The 19,610-nt window shown below is 36.9% G+C and overlaps 3 protein-coding genes across 3 annotated transcripts; all 3 read right to left on the bottom strand.

Moving 5' to 3' along the window:
- Positions 1-833: 833 nt before the first annotated feature.
- On the bottom strand, positions 834-1,964 carry LOC131165921 (cation/H(+) antiporter 4-like). Its single transcript, XM_058124100.1, has one exon. It carries the CDS (start codon positions 1,962-1,964, stop codon positions 834-836), a length of 1,131 nt encoding a protein of 376 aa, XP_057980083.1.
- Positions 1,965-2,137: 173 nt separating this feature from the next.
- On the bottom strand, positions 2,138-3,768 carry LOC131165920 (cation/H(+) antiporter 8-like). The gene is made up of 2 exons (XM_058124099.1): positions 3,496-3,768; positions 2,138-3,142 (listed from the first exon to the last, which is right to left on the bottom strand). Exons 1-2 carry the CDS (start codon positions 3,766-3,768, stop codon positions 2,138-2,140), a joined length of 1,278 nt encoding a protein of 425 aa, XP_057980082.1.
- A 3,711-nt stretch (positions 3,769-7,479) lies between these two features.
- Positions 7,480-11,418, bottom strand: LOC131166474 (cation/H(+) antiporter 15-like). The gene is made up of 3 exons (XM_058125075.1): positions 10,793-11,418; positions 9,311-10,309; positions 7,480-8,829 (listed from the first exon to the last, which is right to left on the bottom strand). Exons 1-3 carry the CDS (start codon positions 11,018-11,020, stop codon positions 7,711-7,713), a joined length of 2,346 nt encoding a protein of 781 aa, XP_057981058.1. The 5' UTR covers positions 11,021-11,418; the 3' UTR covers positions 7,480-7,710.
- Positions 11,419-19,610: the final 8,192 nt, after the last annotated feature.

The raw sequence follows: 19,610 nt of genomic DNA, 5'->3' as shown, positions 1-19,610 counted from the left end.
TGTTTGTTTGTTTGTTTTTTTTTCTTTTCTTTTCAGCTCTTCTTTTGTTTTTTTCTTTCTTTCTATGTTATTGACATAGCAGGAAATGTTCCCCACTTAATAGTGTAGATTTCAGTATTTTTAACCTTGTCAGAAATTGTATGCATCTACAGATAATACCAATCTATTTTTGCCACCAACATCACTAATTAGAACTTACCAAAAAGAAAATTTTCTAATTAGATTATAGATCCTTCTGAGCAAAGAGTGCTTGCGTAAGCGAAAAAAGTAATATTCTCCCACCCCCCCAACACCCCCAAAAAATAATAACAATAATAATGAAACAAAAATTTGTGGGATGAGAATGGGATCAGAATTTTAGTAAACATATCATGAATCATTTATATGGATTATGAGAATGTGATGCTCCCAAAGATCATTCCGAACATTCTTCAGCATTTTGATGATCTTTCTCTTCTGCCAAAGTTTTGCAATTAAGCTGCCTCTATTCTGTGGGCAGATCAGGCCTGCATATATAACCACCTCTTGCACCAGCACCTGAGAACCACCCATTCATGAGGCAAATATAATTAACTTCACATTTGCAGGTTATATGCCCTACAAATTAATATGAACGCATATTAACACGTGTGTTGCAAAATTAATTACTAATGAAAAGTAAGTATTTCCTTGGAAGTATAATATGTATGTTTGATGTAGGTGTTACAGACACAAAAACCCTATCCTATATGTTGAAAGATATATTTTAAATTATGAATGATAATTGCTACTTGTAAAATACCTTTGGATTAGAGGAGTCTCAAGCTTGCATCTCCTGAATGAGAAGACCATTTTCAATCGCACTGCAATTGTTGTTGCTGCACCACCAAGACTGATACTCCACTTTGAATGTCTGAGGAGGCAAGCAAGTCGCCTATTGGCCCCAATTCTGGAAATTCACTCCATTCTGTTAAACCTGTGGTGAACGGTGAATCGATCTTGTGGCGACGCCCCAAAATTATAAGATCAAATTTGTTCTCCATTGACCGAGCTATTTGAGCTGTCTCAGGCCCTTCTTTCACTTTGTGCTCCAAGTATGTTATATTGGCATTGAGTGGACTGCGAATCTGGACCTCCTTCAAGGTTTCTGCATCAAGCATTCTCTCCCATCGATCTTCCAGTTTAGCTTCTTTAGAAACCAATCTTACAACGCTTAAGTGAACTAGAGGGCTTCTTGCCATTCGCTTGCTAAGAACCAGTGCCTCCCTGTCATCGTCGCCTCCCATGAAAAGCATAGCCATACGAAATACTGACCTCATGGATATATTAGAGGCACTAGAGCTGCCACACATCTTACGACGGTCAACAAGAATGCCTACAGAACAAGGAGCTTTTTCTAATACTTGGCAGTTTATGCTCCTCAAAATAGTATCATCCAAAATCAAATTTCCTTTCGCGCTCCATTTCCTATGAAACGGAAGTAATACTAGGGATGCCGACTTGTCGAAGGCGAGTGAGCAGACATCGTCATGCATGAACAAGAACGGCGACACTGCGGTGAAGACTTGTACACTGACTGATCCCAAATTCTGATGCTTGTAGTAGTTAAAAACATCAATGATGTGCTGCGCGCGCAGCCCGCTGGGAGAAGAATTAGATGAAGACTTCTGTCCTAATTGGTGGTCGATAATGAGAGGGGTGGCTCGGCCCACGAGCTCTTCCAGATGGAGGACATGAACCGAGAGAGGGCTTTCTTTAGAAGGATTGTAGGCTTCTAACAGCTTGATGGCAGCTAGGGCATCATCCTGTCTTAGGACACAGCTTAGTACCCGGAGTTCTGCATTCCTTTCCAAGTGGAGGATATTTCTTTTTTGGTACCCTGCATACTTCCTGGAAGGATCATAAATGTTGCTCACCACAAGCTGCACGATAGTTCCTGTTAGTAGCACTGAGACTATCAGCAGAGACAGGAATGAGTTCTCCATTTGCTGTAATTTGAGAGAGAGAGAGAGAGTTTTAGCATAGCATTATTCATAAACAAGGGAGTATTAATTGTTTTCTATTAATGTGATAAATGCATTCAAGAAGGAACTCGTTCAGTCTCAGTCTTTGGCTGTTTGCTATTGAGTTTTAGCAAATGAGAATGGATGACTAGTAGTTAGTAGTGTACCTTCTTATCATTGCAGGTGATGTAGAGGCAGATATCCACAATGCCTTTGGCACTCATAATGATGGAGATGACAAAAGCATCCTTGTAAGGAATGTTGCAAAGCCAGGCAGTGAGGACTCCGGCTATAAGTTTCCCCAGAACAGTTAGAAGTACGATCCCACATATGCCAGCCATGAAAATATGATTCAATCCCGTCTGAAAGGTGATCCTGTAACCTCCATAGGTCATGAACAGCGGCACAACCACCCCGGAGATCACAGTGTCAAGCCTCTCTGCCAGTGTCGAACCCAACGGCGGTCCATCTGGGATGACCAACCCCAGGATGAAAGGCCCAAACATGTACTCCAGCCCCACAAAGTCGCTGATCACCGCTGACAGTACGGCCAAGACTACGATGAAGACGATGTAGGATTCCCTCACGGGCTTGCCTTCTGGTGTCTGCTTGATGATCCAGAACATCAGTGGCCGGACAAACACCCAAAGAGAGCATGTGAAAGCCATGCAGACAACCACTACTTTAAAACCAACCAGGACGGAGATTTCGGAGGAAACGCGGAAGAAAATGAACATGGCCATGAGGGCAAAGCTGATGAGGTAGCTAATGAGGGAGGAGGAGGAGGTGAGGCGGCCAAGCTCAGAGTTGAGTATTTTGAGGTCGGTGAGTAGGCAGGCAATGACGGGGAAGGGGGTTAGGGATTGGGAGAAGGCAAAGAATCTGAGGCCTATTTGGCTGTAGGGAAATCTGCGCTTCATGAATTCAAAGAGGGGGGTAGTTAGGATGATTGGGAAGAAGAGGGCTAAGGTACCCATTGTCAAGGCTTGCTTTCCAGATTTGATCATCATGCTTGGGTCGACCTTCACCCCGCTTATGAACATGAACAGTGCAAATCCTATGGACATTAGGGTGGTGATCACGGTTTCTGATTCGTCATTGAGAGCCAGCTTTGATAGGTTTTGGTTGCTTCTCAGAACCTGTCCTATAATGAAGCCCACCTATGCCATAATCCCAAGAAAAACTTAGGTAGGTGGAACGATGATTAATATCGCAATTAGCACGTGTATACAATGATGTATAGCTCATTTTAAAAAATTACCAAACTAAAAAATTAGCATTCTTGGAATGCATTCAACTAGTCCTTGATTTTAATTTGCTCACATATTTTTCTTTCTTATTTGCATGTGTGTATGCATCTTCGTGCTCCTAGTGGAAAAGAAAATCATAAGCATGCATGAAAATTAACTATATATATATACAGTTGAAGCGTACGAACGTGATCAAAGAAGATAGAGGAAATGTTTATGGTCCTTGTGAAGAGAGAGAGAGAGAGAGAGATTGAATGGTATACCAGGCCGTGGATGAAGAGCCAAGGCAATTTGAGGCGGGTGTGGAGGAAATGGAGGAGATAGTGGAGGAAGAAGATGACGAAGAGCTGGAGCTCGAGGAGGGGGATTGGGTGCTGCAGAATCCCAATCCAAAACGACGACCCGTACTGACGGTACGACGACCATACCCCTTCCGACGACATGGTGGGAGGTTCATGCGAGCAAGTTGACTCTGCCCATATCTCCGGCATCTTCAAGGCGCCGGCGCCGCCGTTCCCGGTTGCGCCGCCCTCCATCGACGTTTGTATGCAGGGGAAATGCCAAATCAAGTTGAATGACTTAACGATCACGAGCTATGAGAAAAGAAGACAGTGGCGGGCCGGGGATGGAAGCATGCATGCATGCATGCACAGGGAAACTAGAAGGAGAAGAAAATGGACTTGGGGGCTAATAAAGGTGCTAGCAGCGGCTGGTCCGGAGAAATGGACGGAGGAGAGAGTTCCGGCGGCCGAAAGGAGTCAAACTTACGTATTTGGGTAAATTAAGCTTGATTCATAGCTCTCTCGCTCTAATGTTATACGCGCTCGAATTTGACAATCTTTGTTGTGAAATCCAAAAATTTAGGTTAGAGAAGGGAAATGTAGAATGTTTATTCTGAAAAGGCCTCTAATTAACTTTTACAAAAATAGCACTGCAAGTAAGTCCAGTTTTGATGATTAAATCGAGGGCATTGACTACATTGTTCCAGATCATAGTTGGAGGTCAAATGAATCTCTTGGTAAATCGAAACATTTTTTTTTTTCCGTTTTTTTCTTGGAGAAAATGTGCCTGCACTCCTTGAATTATTTATTATGCTATAAGTATATTTTTCCTGAACTTTTAAAAGTGATTTTATAACATCGCTAATTATCCTTTTAATTATAAGCGTTATGCTTTATGAATAATTATCATATTTTGGGCAAAATTGGGCTTATAAGTTTAAACAAGTTTATGATTAATTAGTTTACCATTTGAGCATATAATGGAGAACTTATTTGTGATACCTCCTAGGCCTACCTTTTTCTTCCCAAACAACAATGCATACAATTACTTATCGGCTTTTGTTACAAAATTAATTAAACAACCAACAACTAGTTAGTCATTTAATTAGTTAATTAATTAGTGGCAAAAAATGAAATAAAACAACCAACAATTAATTAAACGACTAATAAAAGCATAGTTGAATATTACTTATAATAAATTTTTAATTACGAAAAACGACTTCTAAGGCAACAGACGATGCAAAGATTATGAATGTGAAGCATGAATTATTTACAATTTATCTACAAAGTTTGAATTGTTGAATTACGCGTGCAATTGGAGTGAAAGAAAATACATATTTGGATTGTGGTGATTGTCACGAGCTTTGCGAGCTTGTGACTATAAAGCAATTCCTGATCTTATTTGGTGATGTTTTGACTTTTGCTTATGCAAATTAATCAACTTAATTTTTCACTTACAAATTAGTAGTTTTCTTAAGTTAAAGTAATGAGCAAAAAATTTAAGAAATAAAAAATATATTTTTATTAAAAATTTAAATAAAATATACTAGATTCATACCGACAAGCTCATGGAGATTGGAGAAGTTCTTAGCAATTTTCACATGGAATCAGAGTTTAGGATTGGAAGTACATCGATCTAATTTCACAATTTAAAATTTCATAATCCTTTTTTTTTTTTTTTTTTTTGGGCAAAAGGGTAAGGAGTTTACTCTTTTAATTTTTATTATATGATATTATATATTTATTTATTGTGCTTTATAATGAAAAATAAGACTGTTTAACTAAACATCCAACCTAATTCATTCGACCGATCAAACCTAATTATCTAAAGAAATAGTTTTGAACAATGTCTCAGTCGAACGATAGTTGTATCTTTATTTTATTTTATTGGGTTATGAGTTGGGGATGCAACCTGATTTGACCTAATCCAATTCAGACATACTAGCAAAAGTGTAATTTAAAAAATATATATATAGGGAGGCATAATGAGTATTAATATAAGAATTCAAACCTCCCAATCTAACTTCTCATTTCGTTCACAATTTTTGCATTTGCCGATTTGATGTAAATGATAATGCGAATGCTAGCTAGCCGACATGCTTTTTTTTTTTGGATAAAAGAGGGCGGCACCTCCTAACTTTATTAGAAAACCCCTCACTTATGGCGGAGGAAAACCGTGGTTACAATTTTGAGACTTTGGGACAACAAAAGTAAATTCCAAGACCCTAAAACTAACTTAACCAACATAAACCAAACCAAAAAACCAAATACCAGCAAAAAAAAAAAAAAAAAAAAAAAAAAAAAAACTAAACCACTAAAAGTGTAATAACACAAAACATCATTAGCGCAAAGAAGGAAAACCCAACAAGTCCAATCGAATCATTCCACTAACTTGCTGAGAAAGATTATCTTGGCAAATATATAATTGAGAAATACAAGATTCACCCTGTTTGGCAAAGAAATTTGCACTTTTATTCACCTCCCTATAAACATATTCCACTTTGAACTGTATGTCTCTTAATGCTAGCATAAGTTCTTCCCACAAATCCCATAAGTTCCAAACCGAGCACTTCCCAGAATTTATCCACTGAACCAATAAAGCAGAGTCACATGCAATCTCCACTTGATCAAATCCGAGATCTTTGCACAGATTAATCCCTAAAATATTCACATTCAATTTAGCCATGTTATTTGTTCCATGACCCAATAATGAGAAAAAAACTGCTTTAAATAAACCTTTTTCATTTCTTATCACGCCTCCACTACCACAATTCCCTGGGTTACCTCTACAACTCCCATCCACATTCAATTTAACCTAACTTATCCCAGGTTTACACCATCTAACTACACGAGGAAGATGAACCCCCACATTTTTTCTTGAATGTTCAAAGCACGAAGGACTGCAATATCCGTGCAAGAAGCAGGTGCACATTTATTTACCTTGTCTGAAATGGATCTCAGCCAATATATAATATCCAGCCACACAGTTCTCACCGAATCATGAATTGATTCCATCCTGACTCTACATCGACGAGTCTAGAGTCTCCAGATGATGAGACTAGGTATAAGACCTACCAAAATGCCTAATTGTGAGGCCTGTCTTGCACAACTAAATCAGACATTAACTCTATCTTTCCAAGTACTCGTTGCCATACAACTAACACCCAACGCCACTGCTGCTTTTTTCCATTCCTCCTGAGCAAAAGATCCGGTGCAGACATGCTTGTTCAATTGTTTCTAAGGCTTCTATTCTATATGTTGTCAATGCAAAATACTTATAATATAAATGTTGAGCTTTGATGATACTAATGTTTGTTTTTTAATAAGCATTTCAATAATTATAGTTCTAGATTTTCATGTTGGAAGCAAGAGAGAAGGGATATGAAGTCAAAGACTATCTCACATTATGTAGCATAGTCCCAAAGAATCCTCCAATGCACAAAATATAAAAATAACAGTAACATTGTTAATGTTGCATATGTTTAATTAAATTCTAACCTCAGTCATACTCCTTTTTGATAAAATAAAAAATAAAAAATTAAAGAACCAACCTACTTGGGTATCAAACCAAACCAAATTAGATCAAATTGGTTCAGTTGGTTAAATTTTGAGCTTAGCCTGACTTGACCCAACCCACCTAATAGAAAGGAGGAGTGTAAAATCATAAAATCTAAAATCCAATCTCATCAAACCCACTCCAACACCTTAATTAAATCCAGATTGCTCTTCCCAACTCATTATTGTGGCGTTTGGAAACATGAACTTGAGATCATGTGCTTAGAATTATGTGAATGTAAACTAATACTAATATGAAATTTTAGAACAGATTCACACAATCTCGATTCATGTTTCCAAGCATGACGCATACAAGATCGGTCTCTCGCTAAAATTTGTAAGAATGGGCAAATAAATGAAATGATGCGCAGAATAGTTTCCACAGAGGCAATGGAAAAAGGTGCATAAAAAAAAAAAATCTCGTTGAATATCTGTTGTGAAGATTGCCCTACTTTATTAACCAGTGAAACCCAGCCAAAAGGAAAAAAATAAGGGAAGATGCATAGAATGGAGGAAACAATAAAATTCCACGCTGAAATCATATTCCAATAATAGCCATGCTGAACTTCCTTTCAATATTCTCTAGCACAAAAAAAACTGCTGCGAAATTCAACTTGCATCTTCACAGTGAGAAAATCACTTCTAGTTATTTTTTAGTTTTTGTTGTTGCACTGCCAAGACCGATACTGTGCTTTCAATGTCTGAGGAGGCAAGCAAATCTCCAACCGGCCCTAACTCTGGAAACTCACTCCATTCCGCGAGACCTGCAGTTATAGCGCTTGGTCTGTGGCAACACCCCACAATAATAAGCTCAAATTTGCTCTCCATCGATCGCACTATTGAAACCGTGTCGGACCCTTCTCTCACCATTTCCTCTTTGTAGATCACATTGCCGCTTGTTGAAGTTTCAAACTTGGCAATCTTCAAAGCTTCTGCATTAAGCATTCTCTCCCAGTCATCTTCAGATCCACCATCCATTGGGATGAGTCGAACAATAGTCAATTGGACTTTTGGGCTCCTTGCCATCCGCTTCCCAAGAGCTACTGCTTCTCGATCATCTTCTCCTCCCAAAAAAAGCACTGCCACATGATGTAATGGCTTTGAAGACAACACACAAGATGGACCATTTGAGTTGCAACGATCAACGAGAACACCTATGGAACAAGGAGCCTTTTTCAATACTTGACAATTTATGCTCCTCAGTGTAGGATCATCCAAAATCACTTGGCCTTTAACATTCCATTTCCTGTGGAAAGGAAGTACTATGAGGGGAGTGATCTTGTCAAAGGCTAGAGAACAAATGTCATCGTGCATGAATTTGTGAAATGATACTGCGGTGAAGACTTGCACATTGAGCGACTCTTTATGCTGGTCCTTGTAGTAGTTAAAGAAGTCAATGATATGTCGCACATTTGACCCATAAGAAGAAGAAACCTTTTCATGTTGCTGGTGGTCCATGAGAAGAGGGGTTGCTCGGCCAACGAGCTCCACCAGGTGGAGCACATAAAGCGATATAGGACTTATTTTGGTAGGATTTGAAGTTTCTAATAGCCCTATAGTGGCCAGGGCATCGTCTTTTCTGTGAATGCAAGTGAGTATTCGAAGCTCAGCATCCTTCGGCGTGCACAAAACATTTCTTCTCTGGTAGCTTGCATATCTCCTAGAAGGATCATAAAGGCGCCTCACAAAACGTGGTATGATCACTGCTATTATCAGATATAAGATGATTGACACAGTGAAGTATGCACCCCCCATTAACGGCTGAAACTCAATGAGAGAGACAACGGAAGTATGGAAAGAATGTAAGCGATTTTTTAAAGGAATATTGAAGTTATATTACTGAACTGAATAGGCATTGTCTAAGATGTAAAATCAAGTTACTGGTAGTCAATTCATGAAATAATTAGAAAGAAAAAATGAAGGAATAAAATGATATTGAGCATATGGTTGCTAGCACAAAACTATGCATTTGCTTCGTTACCCTATTGAGGCATGATACGCAACCTGTTCAATCTGCCTTCATGAACTTGTGTATGTACAAACAAATTTGCACGGGGATGAGCGCAATCAGGTTTGTGCTCATGCAGAATCCAAGCTTAAGTAAGCCATGCATAACCACAACATAATATAGGAATGATTACTAACATTTAGAAAAGCTATGAGAAAAACACCCATAGAACTTTCAACACTTTTAGTTAGAAAATTAAAAGACTGCTTCTTAAGGAGTTAAAAGAATTAGTACCTTTCTGGAGCTGAAAACTGTAAGGGCTATTTCAATGTTTCCTTTGGCACACAAGATGAGGCAAACAACAAAAGCATCTTTGTAGGGCATCTTGTAGAGTCTTGCAGGAAGAACTATTGCTGCAAATTTCCCGAGAAAGTTGAGAAAGACAATGCAACACATAGCAAAACATATTTTCACATCAAACTGCAAATTTAGGCCTGCTCTGTATCCAGCATAAGTCATCAAGAGTGGCATGAACATCCTTGAAGTGAGGGTGTCCAACCTCTTTGACAGTGTCGAGCCCAATGGAGGCCCGGCTGGCACAACCAAGCCAAGCACAAAAGGCCCAAACCTGTATTCAAGCCCCAGAGCATCAGAAAGCACTGCCAATACGAACGCCACTGCCAATATGGTGTTGCTGTAAGTTTCCCTGACAGGTTCCCCTTCTGGCGTCCGTTTAATGATCCATTTCATCGTTGGCCGACCAAGAAACACAATCAGAAGTAGTAAACACCCAGAAAGAAAAATGCTTTTTAATGTATATAGTTTTGAGAATGAATTGAACATCCTGGCGCAAGCCATCACATACTGGCCCATAATACCAATGCAGTAATTTATCAGTGCTGCGGATGAAGAGAGCCTGCCAAGCTCGGAATTTAGGATTTTCAAATCAATCAAGAAGGTAACTATGACAGCAAATTGGGTTATAGCTTGCAAGAGGGAGAAGGCGTCTAGTGGTACTGAAAGACCATAGGGGGTCAACATGTGGGCATCTAAAGGTTCTGAGGCACTCCATGTGAATGAGACTGAAATCACTGCAGATAAAATGCCAATAGCCCAGGCAGTTATGCCTGATTTCCTTATCATTCCCACGTCGGTCTTCACCGCAATAGAGAAGATGAACAATAAGTATGCAATGGTGACTAGCACAGTGATTACATCATCGGATTCATCGGGAAGGATCAGCTGTTGGAGCGCAGAATTTTTTCCTAGACAAGCCCCTAATATTATTCCTGCCTGGTTGACAAAAAATGTTCACTCACATTACTAAATACTCAAACCAGATCCTTGAGATGACTAGCTATGCAGAAGAAGAGTTCAGCGTAAGAAGCCTTCTTTCCCTTTCATATGCTTTGAAACAGCCGATGATGTAAAAAAATCATGCATGAAACAGAAGATGGAATGATAAATTTCTATGTTCTAGGCATGCCTTGCAGAGAATACAGTACCAACTGCTTAAATTAATTATTGTTTTTCAAAAATCAAGTTTCATGGGGGCATTGTCCCACCATTAAAGTTGGAAAAAAAAAACAAAAAAAAAAAAGAAACCCTAATCAAAATAAGGCATTTGGAACACCCCTTGAGAGAGTGTTGTTGTGTGTGTGAAGCAGAAATTAAGAAATTGATCAGCAACTGAAATTAGGGAAAATTAAACAGAAGGATGGTTAAATTAGGAGAGGCAGAGTAGAAATTAAAAAGCGAAGGAGTAATTACGAGTACCGAGGTTTGGATAACGACGGAGGGTAGGTTTAGGGGCTTGAGAAGCGTATAGAGGAGGAAATGGAGGAAGAAGACGACTCCCAATTGGAACTGAAGAAGCGTGCCCGGGTGCTCCAGAATCTCCTTCCAAGAAAGCGATGACCAATAGCCCTTCGACAGTACTGATGGCTTCCTGAAGCACGCCGTTTTCGCGAGATTATCCGGCACTCTCCACTGAGCACTTGCCATGACCACAGACCTAAGATTAAATGCAGCCCCTTTACCTCAAATACGCCGAGAATCAAACACTCTGGGAAACAAATTGATGAAGAAGAACAAACTAAAGGGTTGAAGAAGATATATAGGTGCTTGGAGGGTGGTGATTTGGAGATGGATGGATCGAGTGAAACCCGAGCAAGAAATTAGCAAAAGCTACGGCCAAAACTTGGCAAATGTCAACCCAAGCGATGCTCTCTCACTCTCTGCGATTCCGGCGCTGCGTCCATGGGCGGTGGTGCTTGCAGATCTTGGCTCCGAATATTCGAACCCATGTTTGAAGGAAAGAGGCAGAGCAGGGGAAGGAGGGAGGCGCTGCGGGGAAATGCGCGCAGGACGCGCGAGACACACGGCCGCGATCCTTCGGTGAACGATTCACCCGCGAAAAGCAACATCTGTGAATAATTTCAAAAATTGTGAAAAAGAAGTCAAAAATAAAAATAAAAAAATCAAAAATAAAAAATGAAAAATATTAGGTTTGGTTAATATTTATTAAAATTAATAAAAAAAATTAAAAAATTAATTGAAAAATTGTTCATTTTATCTTGAATTGAATAAAAATGAAGAATACGATTTAAATAATAAAAATACAAGAATATATATATTAAGAAATATTATAATAAAAGTTATAGTAATTATTTATTTAATTACTATATTTCAAAACTCATTGTTCATAGTAGAAGAACAATATGCAAATACATGAAAATTTAAAAATGATAAAAATATTTTTACTTATTTAAAAAATTTTAGAAGTTTTATGGATATGTTTATTTTAATTATAGTTTAAATTCACATAGTCATTTTATTTTTTAAAATAGATGATTTAATTTACGAAAAATAATTTTGAAACAAGTGAAAACATAAAATTTATTTTTTACTTTTAAAAACAGTTAAAAATTAATAATACAAATAAAAATTTAATAACACAAATAAATGTGTTGTGATAGTCTATTCTTTCATTGAACAAAAACAAGAAATAGAAAATTTTTTAGTAAAATTGAAGGTTCATTTTGTTAAATTTTCTTAATTATTTAAAAAATTGTGGCACATTCAAATATTCAAAATCTTTATATGATATTGCACCATATCACAGTTTGGGAGCACTTAAAAAAGTACTCATATCACTTATCACTTAAAATAAGCACTTATATATATATATATATATATATATATATATATATATATATATATATATAAAGTAATGTTTGACTTATACCAAAGTAAACACTTATTACAAAAAATGATTTTCCAAAACCACTTTTTTTTTGAGAAATATGTAAGTGAATTTTGGAAACCAATTTAAGATATTTGTTGACTACTTATAAGTAGCATTGTTCATGGATCAATTTTATAAATATAAAAAAAATTAGTGGCAATTTTATAATTTATAAAATACATTAGAAGATAATCATATATTATTTTATTATGTATTATAATATATTAATTATAAATGAAATGTAGTTCAATTCTAGCATGAAGAAGGAGAAATATCTATTAATTTAAATTAGTATTTAAAATTAAAAATGCTAATATAATTAATAATATTATTTTAAATAAATTAATATGATAATCATATAATATAAATATAAACTAAGAACAAGATTATTGTTAACAAAACAAATAATATTATATATATTTTTCTTAATAAAAATATGTATGTATTAATTAAAATAATAGTTAACATAATTATTAATTAAAAATGAATCATATACTATTTTATTATGCATTACAACCTATTAAGTATTAATAAAATATAATTAAATTATAGAATGAATAAAAAGAATAATCTATAATAATATCATATTATTTTTGCAGCGACTTGAAAATTCTACTACTATAAATATGAAGATGCTCTAATACCACAATATCAATATCGACTTGAACCCAAAGTGGGGTTTGGAGGATACACTTGTCCAGAAACACATACTAACAATTTAGCGGTAGCATAATATACATACCTCTCATATATAGTACCAGAGTTCTAATGTTACCCTAAATACATACACATTTCCCCGAAAATCCCTAATACATCCCGAGATATACAAAACATATCCCTATCACAAAACACTTACCTTGAACTGCAATACCTATGCCTTCTCTATCTCGAAGCTCACTACACTCGACTACCTGAATTTCCTGAAATATTTAAGTTATTGGGGTGAGACACCTCTCAGTAAGAAGGAATAAATTATTATCAATATCTGACAACATGAGTTTTAGTGTAGCAAGAAAACATCCATTAAATACTTAACTTTAACTGGTAAATCATGTAAATATGAACTCACACTTGTATATATATATATATATATATATATATATATATATATATATTATATACATAAGGAATTTTCCTCTAAATGGAACGTTCATATATCATCATGTAATAACCCCACATGATCGGGTTGTGCGCCCAAAGGCGAGACTTAGCCATGGCTGGTCCACCACCAGGTTAAGTCAAACTTAACGTGTCTGTAGTACGATTTGCCTATCACAATCTGGTCTGGACCCAGGGGCGGTCAACATCTCTTCGTAGGCAAAATCGAATTCCGTACCAATACTCTCCTGAGTAGTGTGGTTGCACTGACTATCATCATAGCTACGATACCGTACTCTTAATTTGAACCAGTCCATTAGGGTTCTTCTACCATATAATACATTTCATATAATATAACTGTATCATAATCTCATTTTCATAATACTGTATAAAATCTGTCGTATTCACAATTTATTCTATGTAAAATCATATCATATCATATCATATCTCGACACACAACCATATATAATCGGCACACAGCCATCTGTATTCAGCACACAACCATCTGTACTCATATCATAATTCCATAATTTTTGCAACGCTTTCTAAAATTAGTATAGACTCATGCCACACAATTTGAGTGATAATTTATATTTTAATAACTGTCTGGAAAATATATACATTTCGTTGAAAAATTAAATGGATCATAATCTTCTAGGGTTTAATCAATTTAATATACCCATTTTCCCAAAAATATGCTTATAACAATTATAATTCAGAATCCCCATTTCCATATACCAAAATATTTAGAAAACATATAAATAATTTCTGTAACCACATATTATAATTTAATCGGTTAAATTTATGAAAATACCTGACATAATCTATTTCCCTCACCTGATTCCTGGAGTGATGTCTAGGATCCCTAAACTATGAATCCACCCCGGTTAATCAACTAAGAATTGCAGTCAGGACTCCAAAATGGTGTTTATTTATCAATCTGGCTCAGTTTTGGGGTAAAATTTGAAGAGAGAGAGAGTGAGGGTTTCACAGCCCTAAGAGAGAGAGAGAGAGAGAGAGAGAGAGAGAGAGAGAGAGAGAGAGAGAGAGAGAGAGAGAGAGAGAGAGAGAGAGAGAGTGAAGAGATGAAAATTTCTAAAAAAAAATAACCTTAAGTGCCTTTTATAGGCTGCTGACCCAGGGAAAATCGTCAACAGTTTTCCTGAAACCATCGACAGAAAAACCAAACCTTTTCTTACTGTTTTACCCTTATTGGATCTGGGTAACTCAAAATCGTTGACGGTTTTCCTAAGACTCCTCAAATCGTCGACGGTTTGGTCCTATACCAAACCAAATTTGTAGGAACCCAAACCAAGAAAAAGAAAAGAAAATAAATAAAAGGGAAGGAAAAGCAATAAAAGAAAGGAGATGGTTTGGTTTAGTACCAAACCGTCGATGGTTTCAGGCCATCTCAGAAAACTATCGACTGTTAGAACTACCGAGAGACCATTGAGATGAGATGCAGAGATTTTTGGCTTGACTTAAGCCAAACTGTTGACGGTTTCATCTGGGACTGAGACGCTTATAAATAGATGAAGGGTCATTTTTTTTTTTGTTTTAAAATTTCTTTCCTCTCATACCTCTCTCCGTCTCTCTCTAGGGTTTCACTTCCCTGGCTAACCCTCGCTCTCCTGCCCGTCTAGGGTTGTACACAGTTCCGTTTGGTTCGGTTTTTGCCAAAACCGCCAACTGAACATAACTCCTCGGTTTTCAAAATGACTGAACCAAAACCAAACCGTATACCGTCGGTTTATGAACAAACCAAACCGTAAACTTTGTGGTTTAGTTCGGTTATTTTCAGTTTTACTAAATTTTGAACTATCAAACAACTTGAACCCAAGTTGGGCTGCATCAACAGGCCACAACCCATTATTGATGGGGATCAACATTCCCCAAACATAACATTCGCTAAGATGGTGTCACGTGGATGCATTCGTTGGGATGAAGGTAACTGCGCACTTGTACAAGAAAATGCATAACTTCATCTACAGAAGCCCAAATAACCCGATTCCAGGGTTGGAAAGAAGACTCCCATACCTTTCTTTGGGTATAGGGAAAACCATGAAATTCAAATTGTGCACGGATTGGCAGCCCAATGACAGTAGGCATTCATCCAGAAATTCTGCAATACATGGACAGCTGCACACCTCTCACCATATATGCCATAACTTTCCCAAGAAAAGTCCAAATGGAGTGGTTCAAAGTGTGTTGCAAAGAAGACTTCCATATATTTAATTTGGTATATGGTAGTGAACTAATTCAAAGTATGGAACGTCTAGAAGGCTGAAGAATGAGACTATTTGTTTTGAAAAATTTACATTTTTGACTTTTTGGTTTCATTTTATCATTTTCCATTCAAAGCTTGTTATATTTTATTTACTTATGGTTGGAGGGTTGTTCCAACATCTCTATATATAGTTGGGCATGTAAGTTATTAGGGACATCAAGTATTTTGAATTGAATCAAGATTTATTGCCTTGTGCTTAAGTTTTAAGCTTGTTCCCTCTTTGTGAGTGAGTGGTGAGAGACCACATCCCTTCTCCTTTGGAGATTGAGTGGTGAGAGGCCACAAGAGTATCATTATCCATTTTCCATATTACCATTCCAATAGCTATTTTGTGAGATTAGTACTTCAACAGTCAAGCAGATCAATGACAACCTCAAGAAAAGCCGAGAATCACCATTCGAGATATCGAGCAAGGTTCGAGTGTGTTGTGTTCATCATTCCGAATAATTTCAGTAAGCTCATTTCAATTACTTCCAAAATAACTCCTAGATAGCCAATATGATATTTACCTTCCATTAGCCTTTTCAAAATATCCATTGCATGTCTTTGAATAATATCTGCAGACAAACTCTTCAAGGTCCAAAAGATTTTCATACTTGAATGCTTGATTGTGTCTTATTCTAAGGATATATAATTTGCATGTTTAGGCTTAATTCTAAGGCTTGAATTTACCATCTTTCAAGTAATTATCTTATCTTACTTGATTAGGTCCTTAAGGACAAGTCTACATGAATCCTATAACTTTTTGAATTTTCCACAACTTGTAGTTCTCGCATATAATTTATATTGGTCATTAAGGTTAATTAAATTCCCATCTTAAAGTGTATCTGGTATGTGCATTTGTGAGAGGGTCTTTGGTAGGACTAGGGTTCCTAGGATTGTCCTACATCAATTATATAACTCTTGGGCCAAGGCTTTAATTGCAAAGCCAAAAACAAGAGACATGCCGAAAGTAGGATCCAAATAAAATATATAAGGTGGGGATACTTGTTTTCTTCCCATTTCCAACCGATGTGGGACGCAGGAAGAAAGCACCCTCTCCCTCTCTACCTCTGCCTGTCTCTGCTTTCTTCCCTTTCTTGTGGTTCTTGCTCCTGCATCTTTCTTCTCTCTGGTATTCTGCATGAGAAGGTTGTCGCCCACTTGGAAAGGCTGCAGGCTAGATTGTTCGGCGAGGCTATCTCGCCAGAGTTCATAAAGTTGAAGTCGTCGAACATGTCGGCAGCAAATTTGAAGGCCCAAATGGCGTCAAGCTTGGAAAGAAAAATCTGGTGTTGAATGTTGATTACCTAGATCCGAGGATGCAAATAGTTTTGGGACTGGTTAGAGTCCATTCCAGATTGAAGATGGAGATTGACGGTTAGAGTCCATCAGCACTTGAACTATTCTGACTTTGGTAGGCAGTAGCCATGGTGGATTCAGAGGTGGTTTCTCGCCGACGACTGGTGATCCAACAGGTAGCATGATCAATATTATATAAAATTATACAATTATTATTTATTAATTCGATTTTCAATTTTTTCGGTTTGGTTTTGGTCCAAAACCAAAACTGAAACCAAAATTTTTTATATTTCAAAATCGAAACCGAAACCGCAAACCAAAAAACTGAATCGAAATGTGTTTTGATTTGGTTTAGGTCTGATTTTTGGTTTTTTGGTAATTTTTGTACACCCCTACGCGCGTCTCTCTCACTCCCTTGACCTCTAGGGACTTCGGCATGCCCTCTAGACTTTTCTCCCTACTTCCTTCGCTTACCAATGGCTCTCTCTTCGCCGTATTAAGAAACCTAGGGTTTGTTCTAGGGAGCGTGGTAGGTGTTTTCTTCAGAGAAAGGATTCAGGGAAGTGCTGGTTTTTTGACAAAGCAGATATTATTAGGGTAATTTGTCGTTTTACAAATTTATAATTAAAACAGTGTGGCATTAGGATAACTTAATAAAATGATTTAAATGATCCTATTGGAACTGTTAAGGTGTGATATTGCGAGTATGTGTGGTTAGGCTGATTTATGGATATAGGTATATTTTGGGATTAGTGTGAAATCATGAAATGATAGGTCTAATATGATCTTGTGGGCATGACAATTTTAATTCCGTTGTATGATAAGCTATACCTTGCACTGAATTGGGAAATATGGAGTGACTGATTTTATAACTGTGTAGAAGGCCTATGTGGCGTATAAAACGAAGGAGAAGGCCTGTGTGGCATAGCCTGTATGACATATAAATAGCCTGTGTGACATATAAATTGAGGCAGATGGCCTGTGTGACGCCTGAACTGATGCCGATGGGGTGGTATGCTTAGTTCTGGAAATTTGAAGTGCTATAGAAGTGCGAATTAATTTATCTCTGATATGTTGTAAAACGTACGCTAGTAGACATTATTAAGAACTGCTTTATATTACCTACGATATTATTTGAATTGTATAATATTATCTGTGATATGTCGTAAAACACGCATAGGTTTTAATAAATTGCAACGATATATGTAACGCTTTTAACCCGCCAAGTGGTGCCCGTAGGTTACATGTTTCATTCACTTGTTTCTGATACCATAAACTACAATCATGCAGCGAAAATAAATGCACAATCTCAATTTAAATACCAGAGTAGATCTATAAATCCCAAAAACAACCGCATCCATTTGTTTATATTACATCACAGTATTTAAAAACATAAACTATACATAAACTATTTTTACAATCACCCCAAAATTTACCAAAAATACTACCTTACCTGGAGCTCTAAGCTTGATCACCTGATGGACCTGAAAATATAATCATTTGTTAGGGTAAGACACATCTCCGTAAGGAAGAATAAACCATAACAGTGTGTGACAGAGAGTTTAATAAATACAAAATATAATCCTTTATTATTCAACATCAGTAGAGGAAGCACATACAGATTACAGTCACTTATACAAAATTATTTATATTGATAATTCCCGAGAATAGGGAAGAATACACATCCATACATGTACCTTCCCTCTGCTCTAATACCAATACTAGGGCACTCACCTTACTCAGTAAGCCCTCGGGTTATGTATATAGGCAAAGTCTCCAAGAATAGGGAATATTACATGCCCATACATGTAACTTCCCTCTATTCTGGTACCAGACTGAAATTACCAGGACACTCGCCTTTCTCAGCAAGCCCTCGGGCGAAGAGTTTTACTTTGCCATAAATATTTACGTAATTAAATTCACACACATCTATTATAAATCATTTCATTGAGATCCATGTATACACATAACCACACACATCCACACAAGATACCACACACTTTAATCACATCCACATAGGAAATACTGTCCACACAGGACTCACATCTACCTAGGAAATATCGTCCACATAGGATTCTGCATAAGTTCTTCCCCACCAACCATCATTGTCATTCTTTCACAATGACCTATCCATAGTATATCAGTAGAACAACCTCCTCAGGCCTGCCAATGTTTTAACCCAATATATAATGACAATATAACGAACTCCTCAGGTTTGCCAATGTTATATCGTGATTATATCTAGGCAATATAACGAACTCCTTAGGCCTGTAAACGTTATATTGTGATACACACAAATAACCACACAAAATGAACCATTCACTCACATCAAATTATTCACCACACAGTAATCACAAGTAGCCAGTATTCGCAACCAATCTATGTTCACTAATAAACTGTATCCACAACCAACCAATATTCACAAGTAGTCAGTATTTATCACTAATCAGTATTCACAACAATCAGTATTCGCAACCAATTAAATTATGAAAGTTATATCCATGCCTCACAATTTTTCCCATATATGATATATATTCAAAAATCATTATTTTCCAAATGCCTAAACTGTTCAGAAAATCATATCTAAGTATATAAATTTGTATATTCGAATTTAACCAGTTCAAACTTACTAAAACCTACTATAATTAATTTTCCTTACATGATTCCTAAAGAAACTGCCT

The sequence above is a fragment of the Malania oleifera genome, chromosome 10 (assembly GCF_029873635.1).
Source record: "Malania oleifera isolate guangnan ecotype guangnan chromosome 10, ASM2987363v1, whole genome shotgun sequence".
Taxonomy (NCBI): domain Eukaryota; kingdom Viridiplantae; phylum Streptophyta; class Magnoliopsida; order Santalales; family Ximeniaceae; genus Malania; species Malania oleifera.
Note: the sequence above shows the minus strand (reverse complement) of the source record. Positions and strands in the feature narration are given on the sequence as shown.